Source organism: Lottia gigantea (assembly GCF_000327385.1).
Source record: "Lottia gigantea unplaced genomic scaffold LOTGIsca_5, whole genome shotgun sequence".
In the NCBI taxonomy this organism is placed as follows: Eukaryota; Metazoa; Mollusca; class Gastropoda; family Lottiidae; genus Lottia; species Lottia gigantea.
This window is the reverse complement of record NW_008709715.1, coordinates 3,600,845-3,619,550: the sequence shown is the minus strand read 5'-3', so window position 1 is coordinate 3,619,550 and position 18,706 is coordinate 3,600,845. Positions and strand designations below refer to the sequence as shown.

Here is an 18,706-nt window from a genome sequence, read left to right as displayed (position 1 = left end):
CCCTTTCAAATAACCAATACTTATTTCGGATGTATGTATTGTTACAAAAAAGTGGGTTATTCTTGCATCATGCAAGCCAAGTAAGCACTCGTTGAATAGGAGATATCTTGTGATGTCAACAACTATGTCCATTTATTGTTTTCATGCTTTGTTAAAGTCATAAACCATCAAAAGCAAATTTTGATTGATCCCAATGTTCTGTCTGTTACAGGATTTTCGTTGTGAAAGCATGCCAAGTAAAACAGTTAAAATATGTACATTTTGTTCATACAGTTACGTTGATACTAAAGAGGATTGTTTATGGAATGGAGTAAATAGTTGTATTGTTTGTGGTATTGAAGTATTTATCAAACATAGTGAAGCTAAGGCCTGTAGTCTCCATTCATTCTCTTTAGATCATTCATGTTTTATATGTGATGGGTTTGGCAGTGGTTCTGTACCAGGTGTATTGTGTTTTGACTGTGGTTTTGGATACAGATGTTGTGTTCTAGAGCTGGATTAGATCATATCTTCTTATCTCGGACTAGTGATTTTGTAGACAATACTTGATCTCATTTGAAATTGAGCAAAATTTTACCAAAAAGAATGAATTTCAATTGTATTGTAATCGACTAAATCAATTCGTCTTGTTTTACTAAATTTATTTTGTAAAATGTGGACTTGAATGTATTTAGGATGTTGCAATGACTTTTGTTATGCTCTTATAGATTTTATATATTCAGAAATGTGCCATCCTCTTTTGAAAGGGGAAAAAATCTTTGAATACTTGTCCACCTTCATATGTTCAAATTTCAAAGATTATGATTTTGCAGCTTTGATATTTTGGTGAAATAAACCTATAGAAATGTGAAGTATAATTAATTTTTAATACTCAACGCAACTTTTTTTTTATCATTTTGTTTATTATTCTGATCTATATTCCATCCATCAATTTTATTTTAAATATATTGTACATTTTTATTTTTTTTATTTAATAATGATCTTTGTTAATTTTGTGCTCATTTCAATTTTTAAGCGATTGAGATGCAACAGTTCAGCAAGTCCCCAAGTACCTGGTACTAAAGAAGCCAAATTTTGTGCCTTTTGTTCTTGTAAAAGAGGGTTGTTTAAAGCCACTAAATTTTGGCAATCTAAAGACTGTTGTATAGTATGTGGAGCTCATGCTTTTGGTCATCAAGTGTATTATGGAAGAATGTGTTCTTTTCACTCTACTGGGGCACCAAATACATCTAAATGTATTGTGTGTAATAATATTATATTTGATAAACAATCTATGAATGTCAGTAAAGGTAAATTATGTAATCAATGTGGTTTTGGTAATTATTCTAAAACTTGTTGTATTTTAAACCCCAGAACCTAGATCTCAATTTGCTCAGAATAATCCTTTGTTTTATTGTTTTTCATAACAATAAATAAACTTATCTTATCCCCATATTTATGTACCAAATATAATGTACACTATTTCTAATCCCCAAATAATTGATAAGTATAGTTAATAGTTTCATTTTAGAATTCATTTCTTCTAAGAAAAACAATGTAATTTTGTCTAATTTATAATTTGTATTCTGTGTGAGTTTGTGTGTGTGGGTTACCTCAATGGTCCTCAGGAATTGTTTATGTTAAAGCAATCATGCTTTTATAAAAGTAATTGAAATTTGAATAATGTTTTTTTTCTTAAAATTAAAATCATCTTACTGTGATAAGAACATGAAAGCATATGGTAGTTATATTTATCTTGACCGAAATCTGTCTTTTTGTTATAATTTTAATTGTGCCATATTTTATTATATTTTGATCTGATGTTGGTCTCTAAACTCACAGATTTTTTGTTAGTTTTTGTATAGTGGACTCTTGTGGAAAATAAAAATGATGATTGTAAAATTGTTTTTTTAGTGCTTATCTCTTAACTTTAAGTTGTGGAAGCTTGTATTGAAAGATATATCTGCTTTGGAAGAAGGTTTTTTTTAATACGTGCCAACAGATTTGCTTATGCACAATTGTTGCTGCAAATTATGTCACAAATTGGTGGGAAAATTAACATCTCATATTATGAATATATATATATTTTTTGTTGAAGTCTATATGCCTTTTATTATTTATTTTGTACAATTTTATCTCTTGTTATTTCATCTATTTCATACTTAAATGAATATTTTATATTCACCTGTTTATTCTTTTGTTAAATTTTAATTATTATTCATATATTAAATATATTTAACTTCCTTCATGAGTTTACTTATTGAATATTAAAATTGACTTGTCCCTATGACTTACTGAATATCCAAAATGATCTGTCTCTGTGTCTATCTGAATATCTAAAATAACCTGTCTCTGTGTCTATCTGAATATATAAAATTACCCGTCTCTGTGTCTTACTGAATATCTAAAATTACCCGTCACTGTGTCTATCTGAATATCTAAAGTGATCTGTCTCTGTGTCTATCTGAATATCTAAAATTACCCGTCTCTGTGTCTATCTGAATATCTAAAATAACCTGTCTCTGTGTCTTACTGAATATCTAAAATTACCCGTCTCTGTGTCTATCTGAATATCTAAAGTGATCTGTCTCTGTGTCTATCTGAATATATAAAATTACCCGTCTCTGTGTCTTACTGAATATCTAAAATTACCCGTCACTGTGTCTATCTGAATATCTAAAGTGATCTGTCTCTGTGTCTATCTGAATATCTAAAATTACCCGTCTCTGTGTCTATCTGAATATCTAAAATAACCTGTCTCTGTGTCTTACTGAATATATAAAATTACCCGTCTCTGTGTCTTACTGAATATCTAAAATTACCCGTCACTGTGTCTATCTGAATATCTAAAGTGATCTGTCTCTGTGTCTATCTGAATATCTAAAATTACCCGTCTCTGTGTCTATCTGAATATCTAAAATTACCCGTCTCTGTGTCTATCTGAATATCTAAAATGATATGTCTCTGTGTCTAACTGAATATTTTAAATTTATTTTTGCAAAAATTCAGAAATGACCCGTCTGTGTCATGCATATATCTAAAAGTTCATTTATCTCTTGGAAATAATAAATAATAGAAATGGTTAAAGAAGGGGAAAATTGAATTACGACTTGTAGTATGCAGGCCTACTTGCATATTCACTTAGAAGTTATTGAACACAAGACAAATTTGAAATTCTAATGTAAATTTTAAGTTTAGTTGATATGTATTAAATGACTAATTCCCTGGGGCAATATACAAATACTGCACTATAAATCCTCTGTGTCATCTACTACACTGTTTGACCTAGTTGGCTGACTACCTGGACAATCTATTCATTCAACAGTCAAATGGATGGTTGATAATTTACCAACATACCGGACAAACAGCAAAGAATGACATGGATTTAGTTAGATCGATTAAAAACATACAAAAACTATAAGTATTAATATAATGTTATTAATAAAGCTTTACCAAGGAAGACGTAAAGACGCAACAGATGTTCAAATTCGATCATCCACTCCAACGTGTTGCTTATATTGATCTTACTACTTGACATATTAAGATTGTTTTGCGTTTTAAGTCTTGTAATTGTACATTGGCTAAATACATTAGAATTTGAAATGTAAGTCTTGTTTTTATCAGGAAAGTTTCATACCAGACATTCGGTAAGTTATCGTTGTATCAAATTTAATATTAACCTATGGAATGTCCCAGTTGTCACATTCCTTGTTTTGAGTTTGTTGGGTATTTGGATCTTATTTAAATAATAAAACTAATACCTGAATCCCGATTGAAATGATTTCAACCAAATTATGATATGAAGTAATTTTCGTTACTCCTTCATGTAATGATGACCTGATAAAAAGCTCATTCTTAGCTCGTTTAAACATGGTTTGAATTTTATAACTGAACTGAAACTTGGTATATGCCTGGTCTTCATTATAGCAATGTTGTACTAAATAATACAAATACTCATGGACTATAAGATCTACATGTTTGCATGACTGCTAAGGACTGTCACTGGCTTTGATTCCAATCCAGATATGAATGGAATGGCACATGTTTACCCCCTTATACCAAACCCTTAAAGTGATCGTTTATCGGCCTACCCCTTGTCATTACAGATATGGAGTGGAGAGTAATTGTTTTTACAATAATATTGCTATTATTGGTCAAAAGATGTGATTCAGCTACGTCAACAACAACAACAATAACAACGACGACAACGACGACGAAATCTTCAGATGTTACAACATCAGTACAACAAAAGCCATCTGAAAACAAAGACTCAGTTGCTGGTACTAGGCCACCATCTAACAATGGAGTTGGTGAAAACAATCAAGTTATCACAACACAGTCACCACCACAGAAACTATCAGGAACAACGACCACTCAAGCTCCAGTAGTTACCAACCATACTGTCCAAACTACAAAATCCCAACAAGAACAAGAGCCCGAAAACCCAATCCAGAAAGCAACAACTGAAGCAGCTGGTAACCAAAACCCCGATCAAACATTGGTAATAACCACCAAACCAAGCGGTTCAGATGGAACAAATCTGGATAGCAACAATAAAACAACATCAGGTGCATCGGCTCAAGCTAACACAACAGCAAATCCTGAAAAATTAATAACAGCAACTACTACCCTTGCTGCAGTTGAAAGCAAAACACCAGTTGCACATAATATAACAGCTACTAGTGGCCCAAGCAACCAAAAACCTGTTGCTTTGAATGGCACATTAGTTGCCGACAACATAACACCTGCAGGTGGTGCTAGGAATCCTGAACAGATTGCTGTAAATGGCACAACACCATTTCCTACGATGGCACCAACAGCCGCTCCTGATATTCAATCTGCACGACCGAATGACACGTCAACAGTAGACGATGCTGTACAAGCAAAAGAAAATACTACAGTAGAATCTAGTCTTCCCTCTAAAAATGAAAGCTTTGTACAGATAAAACCTGGTGTACAAATCACAACGCCACCAACAGAGCTGATTACATATACACCACAATCCGACCAAAAGACACTACCACACACGATTTCAGCAACGACAGAAGCTGTCCTAGATTTAGACGAATTTAACATTGATGCTTTAACACCAGGTAAGGCCTTTTTTTAGTCTATATCCTTATTTCCCAATATTTTTAACCTGTACCTTAATAATGTTTATTTACTTGTATCATTTGGCTAAACGGCAACTGTAGAAGCAGCATTTCAAATGCGACCTGAATAGACAAACGACTTTGGCAACTGATTAACATGAACTCCTTGTTGGGAACCAAGAATTTATGGGTTAGGTCTTTGTGTTCTTCCATGAAAAAGATCTTTTGGGATCCTGAAGCAATGAGATTTAAGATTCTATGACAATTATAGATTGTAATATGACGACATGTTTTCACGTTTCCAAGTTAATGCTGCCAATAAAATTTGAATTTATTTTTCACTTGTTTCAGCTTTAATAGAACCTACAACTTATAATATTACTAATGAAGAAGAAACTGCAGAAGAGATTATAGATGAACTGATAGGTAGGTTTCCTATCATTTTTTTAATTATTAAAACCTAATACACAGAATAGGCCTAAACCAATCAGAATTGGCTAAATTTTCGAAAATTTATTTCATTAAGAATTTCTCAATCACTTGACTGACAGCTAGCGTTATGTTTTAATACGTTAGGTCATATAAAGTAAAATTTTCTTGGTTAAAAAGTGGGTAGAGGGAGCGAAACGACTAACTATTATCTGTTCCGTTTCGATTTTTTTTAATATCCAATTGTAAATCCGGAGACATATTGTGAAATGTGTAAAAACATTAAATGCAAAGTTTTAAAGGTATGTTAAATATACCATTGATTAGTTATATCTCTGCTTTAAGACTATAACATGTTAAGTAAACTCTCCGTCTATAATGATTTTTATTTTGTAGAAGATATTTTTGGTATTGAAACGAATTTGACCACTGGTCCACCAACAAATGTATCACAAGATTTAGCATCAAACACCACAGCAACATCATTTTTTACAGACGGATCGACGTATTCTGTTATTCTCATCACTAGTTTATGTTTTGGAATAATATTTTTTCTGGTGGTGATTATACTAGTGATTAGGCGTGTTTATGATGGTTGGCAGAAACGACATTATTCTAGAATTGACTATTTGGTGAATGGAATGTATAACTAACTGTATAACAAACTGTATCATATATCTTTATATTGTATTCTTATCTACTTAATAAATTTGATTTTTGTAATGTTGTTTGGGTTGTAAATGACGATCATAATACCATTAGTACTGCATAAAGGTTTGTTGAAACACCTTTCATGAGAGATAATTGATTAGACTAATGAAACTGGGCAGTATACATAGAGTTATAAATATATTATTATATAACTCGACGGCTGTATATTAACTGTGATGACTAGTGAAAACAGACTCTATGAGCTCCGGATAGGGTAAAGGAATCTATGTACTGTAAATTACTAGCCTAACATAACAGTAAATGTCTTTATAACAACAGTAACGAACATAATACATGTATATAAAGTATTATAAACTAAATGAATGGGAGTCCTGAATAAAAAGCTTGAACCGGTATATTAAGGCTCAAACTCATTCAGGTCTTCGAAGATAATAAATCTATGTCATTCTAGATTATCTCCGTTGGTTGATCAGAAAAGAATTGTTAACATTCTATATAATCTTCCAGGTTCTTTGGTAAATACGGCTTTAATATACCCATTACATATTGTATCAGTTTCTCTTGAAGTTTCTCATCTCTGTAATATAACAATGTACATGGCTATATGTCTTTATTACACAACTCAAGAGCAACCAAATTCACTTATTAATCATTGTTATACATTAACTTAAGAGATTTTGATTGGTTAGTAGATATCATAAAAACCTGTGACGCTATTATGAGTCGAAATTCGACAGAACACGATTTAAAGAAATAGATCATAGCTGAAAAAAAAAAACATCGAAAGAAAATTCATATCTGATATCAGATTGATAATGATCAGATCAACCTAAACCATTCGTGGATATCAAATAAATTTTGCACAAAAATTATGTAAGTCAGCTACTACCTACCTAGCATAGTCAGTGGTTGGTATAGGTTGACAATTATCAAAGAACAGTGCAGTTTGACCTTTGTATTCTGGAGAAGTAGCTGCTTTTATCACAGTTTTAGCTCCTACCTCTGGTGACAATGTTTGGTCTATAATTGTGTAAAATTTCAGTTAAAAATGCATTTTAAGTGTTGAGACTACGAAAATAAATAATTCTAATAGACCTAAGGGCAGTAACTCAAAACTCATAGAAAAATCATAAGGACTCACTCCACTAAAACATTTTATGCAAATGATTGTGTAGGAATGTAGTCCAGGCTATTTTTAGAAATAATGTAGTCCAGGCTATTTTTAGAAATCTTCTTTCTCTCTCCCTTTTGGGGTTTTTGCCTGCCTATTTTACGGTAAAATTTGGTCTAGATTTGGAATTTGATGTCTGAAATTGCATTATCTTTCAGATTTGGTGAGATGATGAGAGACTTAAAGGCGGAAGGCTAATTCTAAAAATAGTCGTTTTGTGAAGTGCCAAACTCTAGCGGATGAGTATAACCGGTAGTAGTCTACTTTCAATTTTATTAGCTCAAAATTTTCATGGTCATCATATAATGAATTTTTTAGGAGACATTGAGAATTGGTCAGGCTTTCATTCGACATGTTGGAAAGCTTTCAACGAGATTTCTGGAAAAAGTTATAGAAGGTTGAATTTCGTGTTTTAACATGGGAAGAGATGGCATATGAATTAGTGGAGTGAGTCCATAAACTTTAAACTCATCCACGATAACACAAAGTTGCATCAGAATTAATGGAAAACCTATAACACTGTTATACATGCAATGCAAACCAAGCATCCAAGGCCCGGACCATTGCTTTCTTACCCTATGCTTATGGTGTTATCTATTTGCAAGTAAAAGCAATATCTCTGTCGCAGATATTCGAGTCTTTTAGGGGGCTCAGGTCTATCGTGCGACTTGCCACTGCATTTTCAAGTAGTAGTAACTGATCTATCGATGGATTAAGTCCACCTGAGCGTACCATGTCAAGATTTTTTGTCACCAAAGTAATGAGGTAGAGTTTAGAAGACGATGAAAACTTGTGATACCCGCTTTCGGTCACCTCCTCGCAATAATAATAAATTCTTACCCATGTAAGGATTGAGCATATCAAGAGCTGCAGTCATCTGCGTCTGAATAAATCCAGGATTACATGCTGTTATTGTAACTGATTTATTTTTCAAATGACGACTCAACCAATATGTTGACATCACCTGCAAAATTACAAATATCTCATATTATTCTAAACGTATAGTTTTCATTCTGAGATGACGAGAGGAGAATTTTTGTTAAAAAAAAATCTTGCATTTCTGTCCACAAGATATTTTTCTTACTAAAGGTGTGTTGTATTCCGAGAAGCATATAGACACTGATTGCACCTTTTGTTTGCGTCACAAAATCCCAGCGTTGAGGAGGGCAGAAATTTTATTGGCTGGCGGTGTAATCAATCTGACGAGGCCTGTCTTTAGGCCCTAACTTAAGTGGCTAAAATAATAAAGTTGCTAAAAAAGGATAGAGAGTTTAGTCTAATTTTAATAAGACTGTCACTCGCTCAGCAAAGAAATTTTAACTGCATGAATTGAAGGGAACGAAATCTGTCTAACGCCTTTGTACGATCACTACTGTTAAAAACTTACCTGACATAGTTTTGATTTGCCATAGACATTAAACGTTGAAAGGAATTGTTTTTCACAGTTCATATTATCAAACTCAATGGCCCCTTCAATGTACGAATCAGATGAAACTAAGGTGATTCTAGAATCATTACCATTCTTCAGTAATAAAGGTAGGAAATGTAGATTCAGTACAAATTGAGAAAGGAAGTTAACCTGGAACATAATTTCGTTACCATCTTTCGTCAGTTCTGAAAAGAAAAACACATCATACTGCTGAAAGATTTTAGCGGTCATCCCCCTCCCCTTTTCAGACCTTGAGATAGTTACGAGACCCATGACCGCTTGTGTAATTTTATTGTTTTTTAAAGATCGGGGACACTTGGACGACTATATAGGTTTATATCTATTTAAAATATACGACAATCATCAATGGTGAAGGTCTATACCTCTTTCCGTAGTAACCACCCCTGCATTGCAAATTAAACCTTTCAGGTTACTATATTGAGCTTTAAATGTCTCTATAAATTTCATGGTAGAATCAAACGATGACAAATCTAATTCCATTTTCACAACATTAAGTGTGATTGGTTCTCCGGATCTGGAACTCTCTTCAAAACTTTTTTCATATTCCATTTGCATCTGTTGGATAGCCTGGAAAAACGTCAATTAAAGAATTGCTAGATTATCGATATTCGAGGGATGAGTGCGAACAAGGTGAGAAGTGGGAAATAGAGTCAAAATGGAACATGGACCGTAGCTTTATTGTCACCATGATAACTGTAGAAAATATTACCACACATAGTTATTTCATCGAACAATTAGGTAACTAAAATTGGTAAAGTATTTCAACTTGGTCATTTACTTAAAACTACAGCTTTACCTTTTCCGCTTTTGTCATGTTACGACATGCGAGAATCACCTTGGCCCCCATTCTTGCAATGTTTTTAGCAACTTCATACCCAATACCTTAAAAATGTAATAGGAATTATATACTACTGTATATAGAACTGTGCTCGAAGTTATAAATTTTTTTATTTAATAAATTATGCATTATAAACATAATATTTTACGGAAATTTGCAAGAAAACGATTAAACATTTTATCAATTATTTAATCCAGTATGACTCCTTTCAATTGTAAAAAGCATTTAGTCGTTCGGATGGGACAATACACCGATGCCCCGTGTGCTACGGGCTGCGCACGTTAGGGATCTCTCGACAGTTGGAAATCGAAAAAGAGCAGGCTAATGCCGCTGTCCTGGCAAAATTTCCCTCACTGCACCCTGCATGGCGTTGCCTGTCTTCATTAGCCCACAAGGTGCAGAAAAGTAGGACGTAAAACTTCATTAATTTAATTTCGTTTCAATTGTATAGTACGAAGGTGGGTTTAAATTACAAACTGTCGAATTGAGAAAGTAATATGATGAAAATTAGACCTGTATTGGCACCGGTAACGATATAAACATCATCTTCTGTTAGTTTCACCTCGGGATAACCCAAATCAGAAGCCTCTGCTTTCTGTCTCCTTTAATAGAACACAAAATATAGTTTCTACTACTCCTACTTTTAATTTATAAACTGTACCTAGATCTTCACAGTATTTTATATTATTACTTAATCAAGGACAATAGCTGAAAAAAATCCAGTTGTGGGATCTCCAGGCAGTCTAAATGAAGACTCTTTTAGCTTTTGAGAACATAATTTGCAGATACTGTTTGAGCCAAGGATAAGATCGCAAAAAAACTTTCATCGAAATATTGTGAACTTCGAACCCTCCGACGTATGAGCTTATTACTATAATGTAACCCATTATTATCAATACCCGTATTAAAAATAGACTTGCATGTTTACTTTTTATATCAAACACTTCAAGTCTTATTTAGTGCATTCGAATCAACTATCTTGTTTGTAAACGTTTTCCACTCATTATACAGATTAAGAATCAAGGAAGGCAAATCTGAAAAAAGATTTCTAACAAATGACTTCGAAATTCTTGTCAGAATCCTCAGACTTCTTTACTTACTGAAGTGATTCGATCAATACACCATAAAAAAAATTTGCTTCAAAGAGCCTGATAACCCTTACATATAATAATGGTTTACCTCATTTGGACTTAATTATGTAGTTGGAATATACCATTCATGGGATTTGGGTAAAATAGGTTATGGCCATATACTCGCATATAGCATAGAGAATTAAGGGTGAGAATCAGTCTATGAACCACATTTCCTCTTCAATGTGCAAAATAATATAAAATACCAACCCTTCTCGAATCTGTCTTGCAAATACTTCTTTTTCTTCAGACATTTTATTTTTAACGTACGAGTCGATCAGTAGCCGTTTTTCGTCGACTGGTAAACGCTTGCTCTAAACGCGAACAGCTCGTCCAATAAAAACTGACTAGTATTTATTAAAATATCTACTATAATATAATGAAGCTATACTGCTAAGTAACAGGGACAAGATTTATGTTCTATATCGAATTATAGCAAAATGGTCCAGGTTGGAGGTGTGGGTAAATAAATGTAAGTTTGGGTTAGGTAACCCATAAAAATCACATGGGGTTTACTGTGGTCTGATTTTTATTTGACTATAGATTGGAAAGAATTAGAAAAGGTACAACTATTTATCTCTGAAAAATAGGAAAGTATTGGAAGATCCAACAGTTGTTACTGTGCAACGCATCATAAAGGAACCAGCAATAGATAAATATAAGCTTGATTAATATTTAACTGTGATATGCCTTTGAACTATTCTTGACTTTAATATCTGTTATTATAAATAAATCATATGATTTCTATCAGTCTGATATACCAAGGTTATACTTACTTATTACTGAGAGGATTACATAATAGCAGAAGATTTACAACGGAAATTCAACATCCTTTCTATTCACGTCATAAGATTTATTCAACTTGATTCCATACCCTGGCATTCGCCAAAATTTCCTGACGGGTTTTCCATATTCAACTTTATATCATGACAAGTATATCTGATATACACCGTCCAATCTCTTTCATACCCTGACAGTATTATCTGATATACACCCACATTCTATGTTATATCCTGACAGCATATCTGATATACACCCACTATACACCCACATTCTATTTCATATCCTGACAGTATACTGCTATTAACCCCACATTCTATTTAATATCCTGACAAGTATATCTGATATACACCCACATTCTATTCTATTTTATATCCTGACAGTATATCTGATATACACCCCATATTCTATATTATATCCTAACAGTATGTCTGATATTAACCGACATTATATTTTATATCCTGACAAGTATATTTGATATACAGCCCACATTCTATTTTATATCAAGACAGTATATCTGATATTAACCTACATTCTATTTTATATTCTGACAAGTATATCTGATATACACCCCATATTCTATATTATATCCTAACAGTATGTCTGATATTAACCGACATTATATTTTATATCCTGACAAGTATATCTGATATACAGCCCACATTCTATTTTATATCAAGACAGTATATCTGATATTAACCTACATTCTATTTTATATTCTGACAAGTATATCTGATATACACCCCATATTCTATATTATATCCTAACAGTATGTCTGATATTAACCGACATTATATTTTATATCCTGACAAGTATATCTGATATACAGCCCACATTCTATTTTATATCCTGACAAGTATATCTGATATACAGCCCACATTCTATTTTATATCCTGACAGTATATCTGATATTAACCGACATTCTATTTTAGATCCTGACAAGTATAACGGACATACACCCTTATACACAAAAATACGACAGTTACAAAAGATAGACATTTAACTAAATAATTATTCTGAAAAAAAGTTTTTACACAAAATCATAAAAAACCCATTTATTTCAGAATAATTCAAGAACATCTCCTGTAGCACCGTTGTCTCTGCTTGTATCCTTCTGTAATCTGTAAACTCATCAATCCAGTATAACAAATTTAGTATTTTGGTTTACTATGAAGATACTACGAAGGTCACTTTAGAATTGTCACAACATACGAGTATATTTGATTATTCACAATTGTATTCGACCAGTCATAGTATTAATCATTGCGTCATTCATTAAAATGGTATCAGTTTTAAACTCGGTCACAGATTCTTCTGGTAATTCCGCAATTGGATCACATACTACATCAAAATTCACTTTCTTAACTCCATTCTCAGATGGTTTTACGATATCTGGAAGTTGGTCGCCTGGGCTCACATCACATTTTTGAGGTGATTGATAAATAATAGGCTTGTCATTAGCATCAGTTTGTTTGCTGTCCTCTTTACCCTCATCTTTATTCGCCAAGATAAACAGTTCATTTTCAAATTGAATACCTTCTAAACTATGATGATCAGCCTCATTATTCGGCAAAGCCTTCTTAGCTTCATATCGCTTCTTCCTTCTCCGATAGATGATACACCTAAACGATAATAAATAGACTTATGCTTTCTGTACTTTATTTGTGATTAGAAAAGAGGATGGATCGATTAAAAATTCTTTACCGCGTTTCCCTTTAGCAGATAAATTTAATATTTGGGATCGATTATGATGTCAAGCTGACAAACACGCTTAAATAATAGTCATTTTACTTTTCTTGTGTGTAAATAATGCACACACGCGCATTAATCGTGACTAATAATAACATATACGGTCAAAATTCACTACACCATACAAAGCTATTTTGATAAAGCAAACAACGGTCCCGTCTATTTATTCGAGGACGTTGTGCCAGCGACGATATAGGTTACAATTACTCTTAAGATTTATTTCCAGAAAGTCTAATTAGATGAAATAAATCTCTTATCCAACATGAGATCAAAAAAGTTTAAATGGTATATCTGAAAAGCCTTACCATGTAATTAGAATAATGAGTAATATTAACAAAAATCCACCGACACATGATCCAATTAATACTGTAATTAAATAAAACTATACATTATTCCTTACTGTCCAAGGGTTATGCGATATTTTTTTTTGATAATAAAAAACATCCAAACTGTTTTTAATGTTAAAGAAATGACATTATTAGAGGATATGTAACGGATCTGTTCCGCAATGTCAGAGCCAAAGTAGGAGGATCCCCGAAAGTTTTTCAGACAAAAATCTCATAACTAGGTTAGAGATTCGGGCAATCTCAGATATCTCGCCCCTCCTTGGACATAAACATGGCTCCGTCTCTGCTGTTCCGACGAATCTCTGTTCCTAAAAGCATAATAAATATAAACTTACTAATTATGAATGTAATATCTGGTTTATCCGCATTTGGTTTAAAAGTTGTTGACTTTGGACCGTTAACACCATAATCATCTGGCGTTGATTTTGTTGTTTGTTCGGGAGAACTTGATGATGTATGAAATAACGATCCCGCGGTCCTTGGTGGAGGCGCTTGTGATGTTGATGGAACTTTTGATGGAGCTTTTGATGTTGATGGAGCTGTTGATTTTGATGTTGATGAAGCTGTTGATGTTGATGGTGGCGTTTGTGAAGTTGATGAAGTGGTCGGTAATGAAAGTGTTGATGATGCTGTGTTGGGATCTGTAATCTGGTCTGCACAGCTGATATTTACTCTCGAATCTGAATTAACATGGAATATATATTTTTATACTACATTAGACAATGCGACTAAGATGCATTGATATTCCAAAAAAGAAAATAAATTTGTCATTTTGCATTTCTTGACAAATCCATCTTGCCTAAGCTGATTCTCAAGCTGCTAAATGACACACATAATCTTGCTTAAAGCGTATTCTTTTACATGCTGCATGACACTTCAGTCTGCAAAAGACCCAATAGATGTATAAAACTTATTTTGCTACTTGAAAGTCAAAAATGAATTAAAGGACATTTGGCAACTTAAACTGAAAAATAATGGTGACAAAATATCCTGATCTATTGAGCTAAAGCTTACACAAATAAAACCAAACGATGTAGCCTGTGTTCAACTGAGAAGCAACCCATGCATCATTAATGCCGATAGGTATCCAATTCTTTCAACAAACGTCCCGAACTCGTCTCGAACGGTGGGCATCAGAACAAGTTAGCACAGGCTAAAAATAGTCCAGTTGTCTGAAGATCGCATAGGGTGAAACTCTGAGTAACAATAACATGTCTTAAAATATATAAATGTCAAGAACACTGAACACTCATTTTCTCACAATCTAGCATAATTCTCTAATAATTGATAAAACTATATGATACCATAACTTACTAGCACTTTGTGGAACTATCTGTAGACAAACAGTAACATCTGCATCAGATCTACCAGTAAATCTATATATCATCTCATCTCCTGTTTCCATATCCTTGGTTACCAGAGAATTGTCACATGTCAGTGTTTCTAAGACCCCATCTAATTCAGTTGATGCGTTAAATCCACATTCATTAATATCAAGGAATTTGGTTTCAACTTTGTCAGTAAATGGATCTTCTGTTATTGAAACCAATTCGACAGTACACTGGCAACCATCACCAATTGTATTATTAATTGGTATAAACAACTGCCTTTTAACATCAACAACAGTTTCGCAGGCTGTAACTGAAATAGAAATTTATTCCTTTAAAGTGTCAAAAGCAACCAACCACCACAGAGCAAAAATATATCTATATATCTACCATATTGATCAGTATGTTGGCGAGACTGTATTTATCTGATTAAACAGCCCAGCTATATGTTAGAATGATAGGCCTGCCTCAATGAAATTTAACAAAGGGTTTCTAAGTTCGCTGTGCGTGTAGGGGTCATTTATAGCTAATGTAATTTGAACGCACCATTCCGATTACAATCCCGACCAATCTAATTACGAAACGAAATCGTAAACTGTTTTTAATAAGATTGATTCCCGACGTAGACCTATGATGTTCTTGCTTCTTTTAAGATTAAGAGTTTAAGATTTGAAAACTTATTTTGAATTTTTTTTTACATGAGAAGGTGATCGATATTGAAACATACAAAAATTGAGTTGAATCATATCATATAAAGATCTTACCAGCATGTGGTGATTCCTTACACGGATCTTCCGAGGCTGAAAATAAGAGCAAGTTTGCTAGATGAGATATCTTTGAAATGATGATGAAACAAGTACTATTGTACAATAATTGCAGGATAATACAGGTGATATATGTTGACTTAATAAAGCTGTAAGTTGTAGTGTCAACCAGTCATCAAATCTCAAAATACTGTGAAGACTCTTATCTCATGCACTTTTCACAATGTATATATATATATTAGATTATATATTATATATATATATAATTATCAAACGTTCGTCACCAAAATTCCATGTTGTTTAGAATAGGCGAAGTAACTCTGTCTGCTTCGATCAGTTTGATTATGATAATTAGATTACAATTATTGATATCAATTATAAAATTATCTTGTTTTTGATAAATCTATATACAACGTTATGAAATGTAATGACTTAAAAAGAGAAAATTTCTAAGAGAAAAATAAGAGTAAATATGGATTATTGATAGATCTGGCTACATTCTCTCTAGTTTTGTGTTTGATGGCACAATATTATGTTGTTTATCATTATAAAACAAATTTTGAAAATTTTCAAGAAATTTTTTATTACGAAGGCCAGATTTTAAAATAATACATAAATTTGGTAAAAATGTTCATTTTTGACCAAAATAGTTTCTCTAAATTAATTTATAAGAAGAAGTTTGAAAGTATGTCTACGTTTATACTGAATTTAGATGTCTTTCAATCCTCGACGTAATACGGACCATATACCTTTCCAATGAAATTTCAGATGAATAATTCCAAATTACATGTATAATGATAGTTGCAGGGCATAGTTCCTGAAATACTTCCAAAACAAATCAAACATACACTTACCTGTCTCTTTCACCAGTAAAATAATCAGAAATCCAAAATAAGTTTTCCACGCCATTATAAGAAAAAACGTATCTGCAATAACCTATATGTATAATATTAATTGATTTCTGTAATCATTCAATCAATCAATTAATACCGAGTTATATTCTGATTGTATTCTGATAGAAATTCATGTTTTAATCTCAATACCTAGAAAGTCGTATTCTGCTCTAGTATTAATATGTCGTCACATGGTAGAATTGATCTGCTATAATAAATCACGCTAAACGACAGAAACCTTTTAAAGGTAATCTGATGAATCTAAGTGAAACAAGGAAAACTAACTCTTTTATCATTTAAATTTTTATAGAAAATAGAATAATGTAAAAAAAAAAACCAGGCATCCTCACTGATGTGAATCAATAATTATCAAATTAATATGTATGGCAAAGACCCGGTAGTGAATATCATAAAGGGGCTCAAATCATACAGTTGCTATGACTTATAACTTTATTAGTCATTTAGTCATAGAAAAGGGACTTGCAGTCCAACCACACACTGTGGCGAATATGCAAGCGAATGTACTTATGAATGGAAATATTTGACAAGCGCTCAAATTTCGCTACATTCGCCATGTCTGCGCAAGCATTGATAACAATTCGGTTCTCCGCCTCCTCATGAATATCGGTCAATTTAATGTTGTGAAGAGAAATGAAATGGAGTTTTACGTCCTACTTTTCTGCACCATGTGGGCTAATGAAGACGGCATACCGGTTGCAATGAGGGAAATATTGCCAGGACAACTGTCGAGGGATCTTTAACGTGCACAGCCTGCAGTAGCACACAAGGCCTCGCTTTATTGTCTCATCTGAACGACTAAACGCCTTGTCCATGTCAGCATCTTTTACCTACATCACTGACAGGGGGAAACCGGGAAAATCAGAAGTTATTTTCTCGACCTAGTTGTGAAGAGAAGACAGTCATTTTCGTAAGCATTGATCAGCCATTGGTAACTTTGGTAAAGTTTCGTAAAGGTATTTGAATGGCGTTTTATAACTTTCGGTCCCCTTCCTTACGAATGTCTTACCACTGTCGCCAATGTTACAAAATTAATGCTTTACCAATACTTTACCACTTTTTTTCAAAGTGCCATTTAGAATGTATTGCAAATGTCTTGCCAATATTCAGACACATATTTGCGGATATAAATAACAATCGCCCTAGTGAGGTGTCCAGAGAGTATAAAAGGTCCAATTTTCAATTCAATTTCATCATCACCGACGAGTGGCTGAGGTTCAAATATTTACTATCCAATCGCAATTTATTGGCGAATTCACCTCGAAATTCAAATATTCATATTCGCAAGAATATTCGCCACAGTGTGACACCAGCATAAGAAAACAGAATGACCTATTGCCTAAACAACAAAAGGAGAAAGTAATAGAACATATTTCGGGTAAAGGAATTTGCGATGATTACACAAATTCAAACTTGTATATAAACGTATTGTTAATGGATCTTTGTAATTATCCCAACCACTGTGTAGGCATTTGCTGCCATTTCTCAACTCTCGTCCTTTCCCTTGTTGCTCGTGAAAAAGTCGCGGTCTAAATTGCCACAATGGACTCTCGTATGGCACAAAACCTTCCTTGATACCAAGTACGATTGAACTAGAACTGTACATATGTGAAATCTAGATAAATTTATTGGTAGATGACAAATTAATACCCGCTTACAGCAGATGCTGATATTGCAGACTATAGTGGGATAAAAAATCTGGATAATACAAATCTGGTTAATATACTATGCTCCGTGACTTTATATCGTTATAACTAGCAAAAACAGGTGAAGGATATCAACTGATATTATGACAAGTACTTTTGTTTCCTTTCCTGTTTACCATAGAATTATAGCTAAATTAGATACCTAAATATAAATGTTATAGTGTGATATTTTTGAATGGTGGAGGAAATAACCTACAAACCAGCTATGAGATGATTTGTATATCGTTGTGTTCCAAATGACGACACGGTGAATTGACAAATATAATTAATTCCTAAAACCAGGGCTGTTCTTTCAACTGTTTGTCTTTTCTTCAATGGTTGGCCTATTCAAATACTACAACTGGCATCCTACAATGAGG

At 33.1% G+C, this 18,706-nt stretch overlaps 3 protein-coding genes across 3 annotated transcripts in view; 1 reads left to right on the top strand and 2 right to left on the bottom strand.

Annotated features, from left to right (window-relative positions):
* LOTGIDRAFT_154286 (hypothetical protein) overlaps positions 1–1,360 on the top strand; it is a gene marked incomplete at both ends in the record, with an annotated part of 11,971 nt that extends 10,611 nt beyond the window's left edge. Inside the window, 2 exons of the mRNA XM_009061986.1 lie at positions 212–340; positions 1,016–1,360. Of these exons, the coding sequence (XP_009060234.1) occupies positions 212–340; positions 1,016–1,360 (474 nt within the window). The remainder of the gene's footprint in view (positions 1–211; positions 341–1,015) is intronic.
* A 5,296-nt stretch (positions 1,361–6,656) lies between these two features.
* On the bottom strand, positions 6,657–11,016 carry LOTGIDRAFT_154284 (hypothetical protein; the record flags this gene model as incomplete). Its single annotated transcript, XM_009061985.1, has 8 exons — positions 6,657–6,750; positions 7,067–7,193; positions 8,185–8,308; positions 8,732–8,958; positions 9,157–9,361; positions 9,591–9,676; positions 10,146–10,234; positions 10,973–11,016. The coding sequence occupies 8 exons, from the start codon at positions 11,014–11,016 to the stop codon at positions 6,657–6,659; spliced, it is 996 nt and encodes a 331-aa protein (XP_009060233.1).
* A 1,754-nt stretch (positions 11,017–12,770) lies between these two features.
* On the bottom strand, positions 12,771–16,639 carry LOTGIDRAFT_154283 (hypothetical protein; the record flags this gene model as incomplete). Its single annotated transcript, XM_009061984.1, has 6 exons — positions 12,771–13,164; positions 13,597–13,657; positions 13,974–14,318; positions 14,953–15,279; positions 15,731–15,766; positions 16,585–16,639. 6 exons carry the CDS (start codon positions 16,637–16,639, stop codon positions 12,771–12,773), a joined length of 1,218 nt encoding a protein of 405 aa, XP_009060232.1.
* Positions 16,640–18,706: the final 2,067 nt, after the last annotated feature.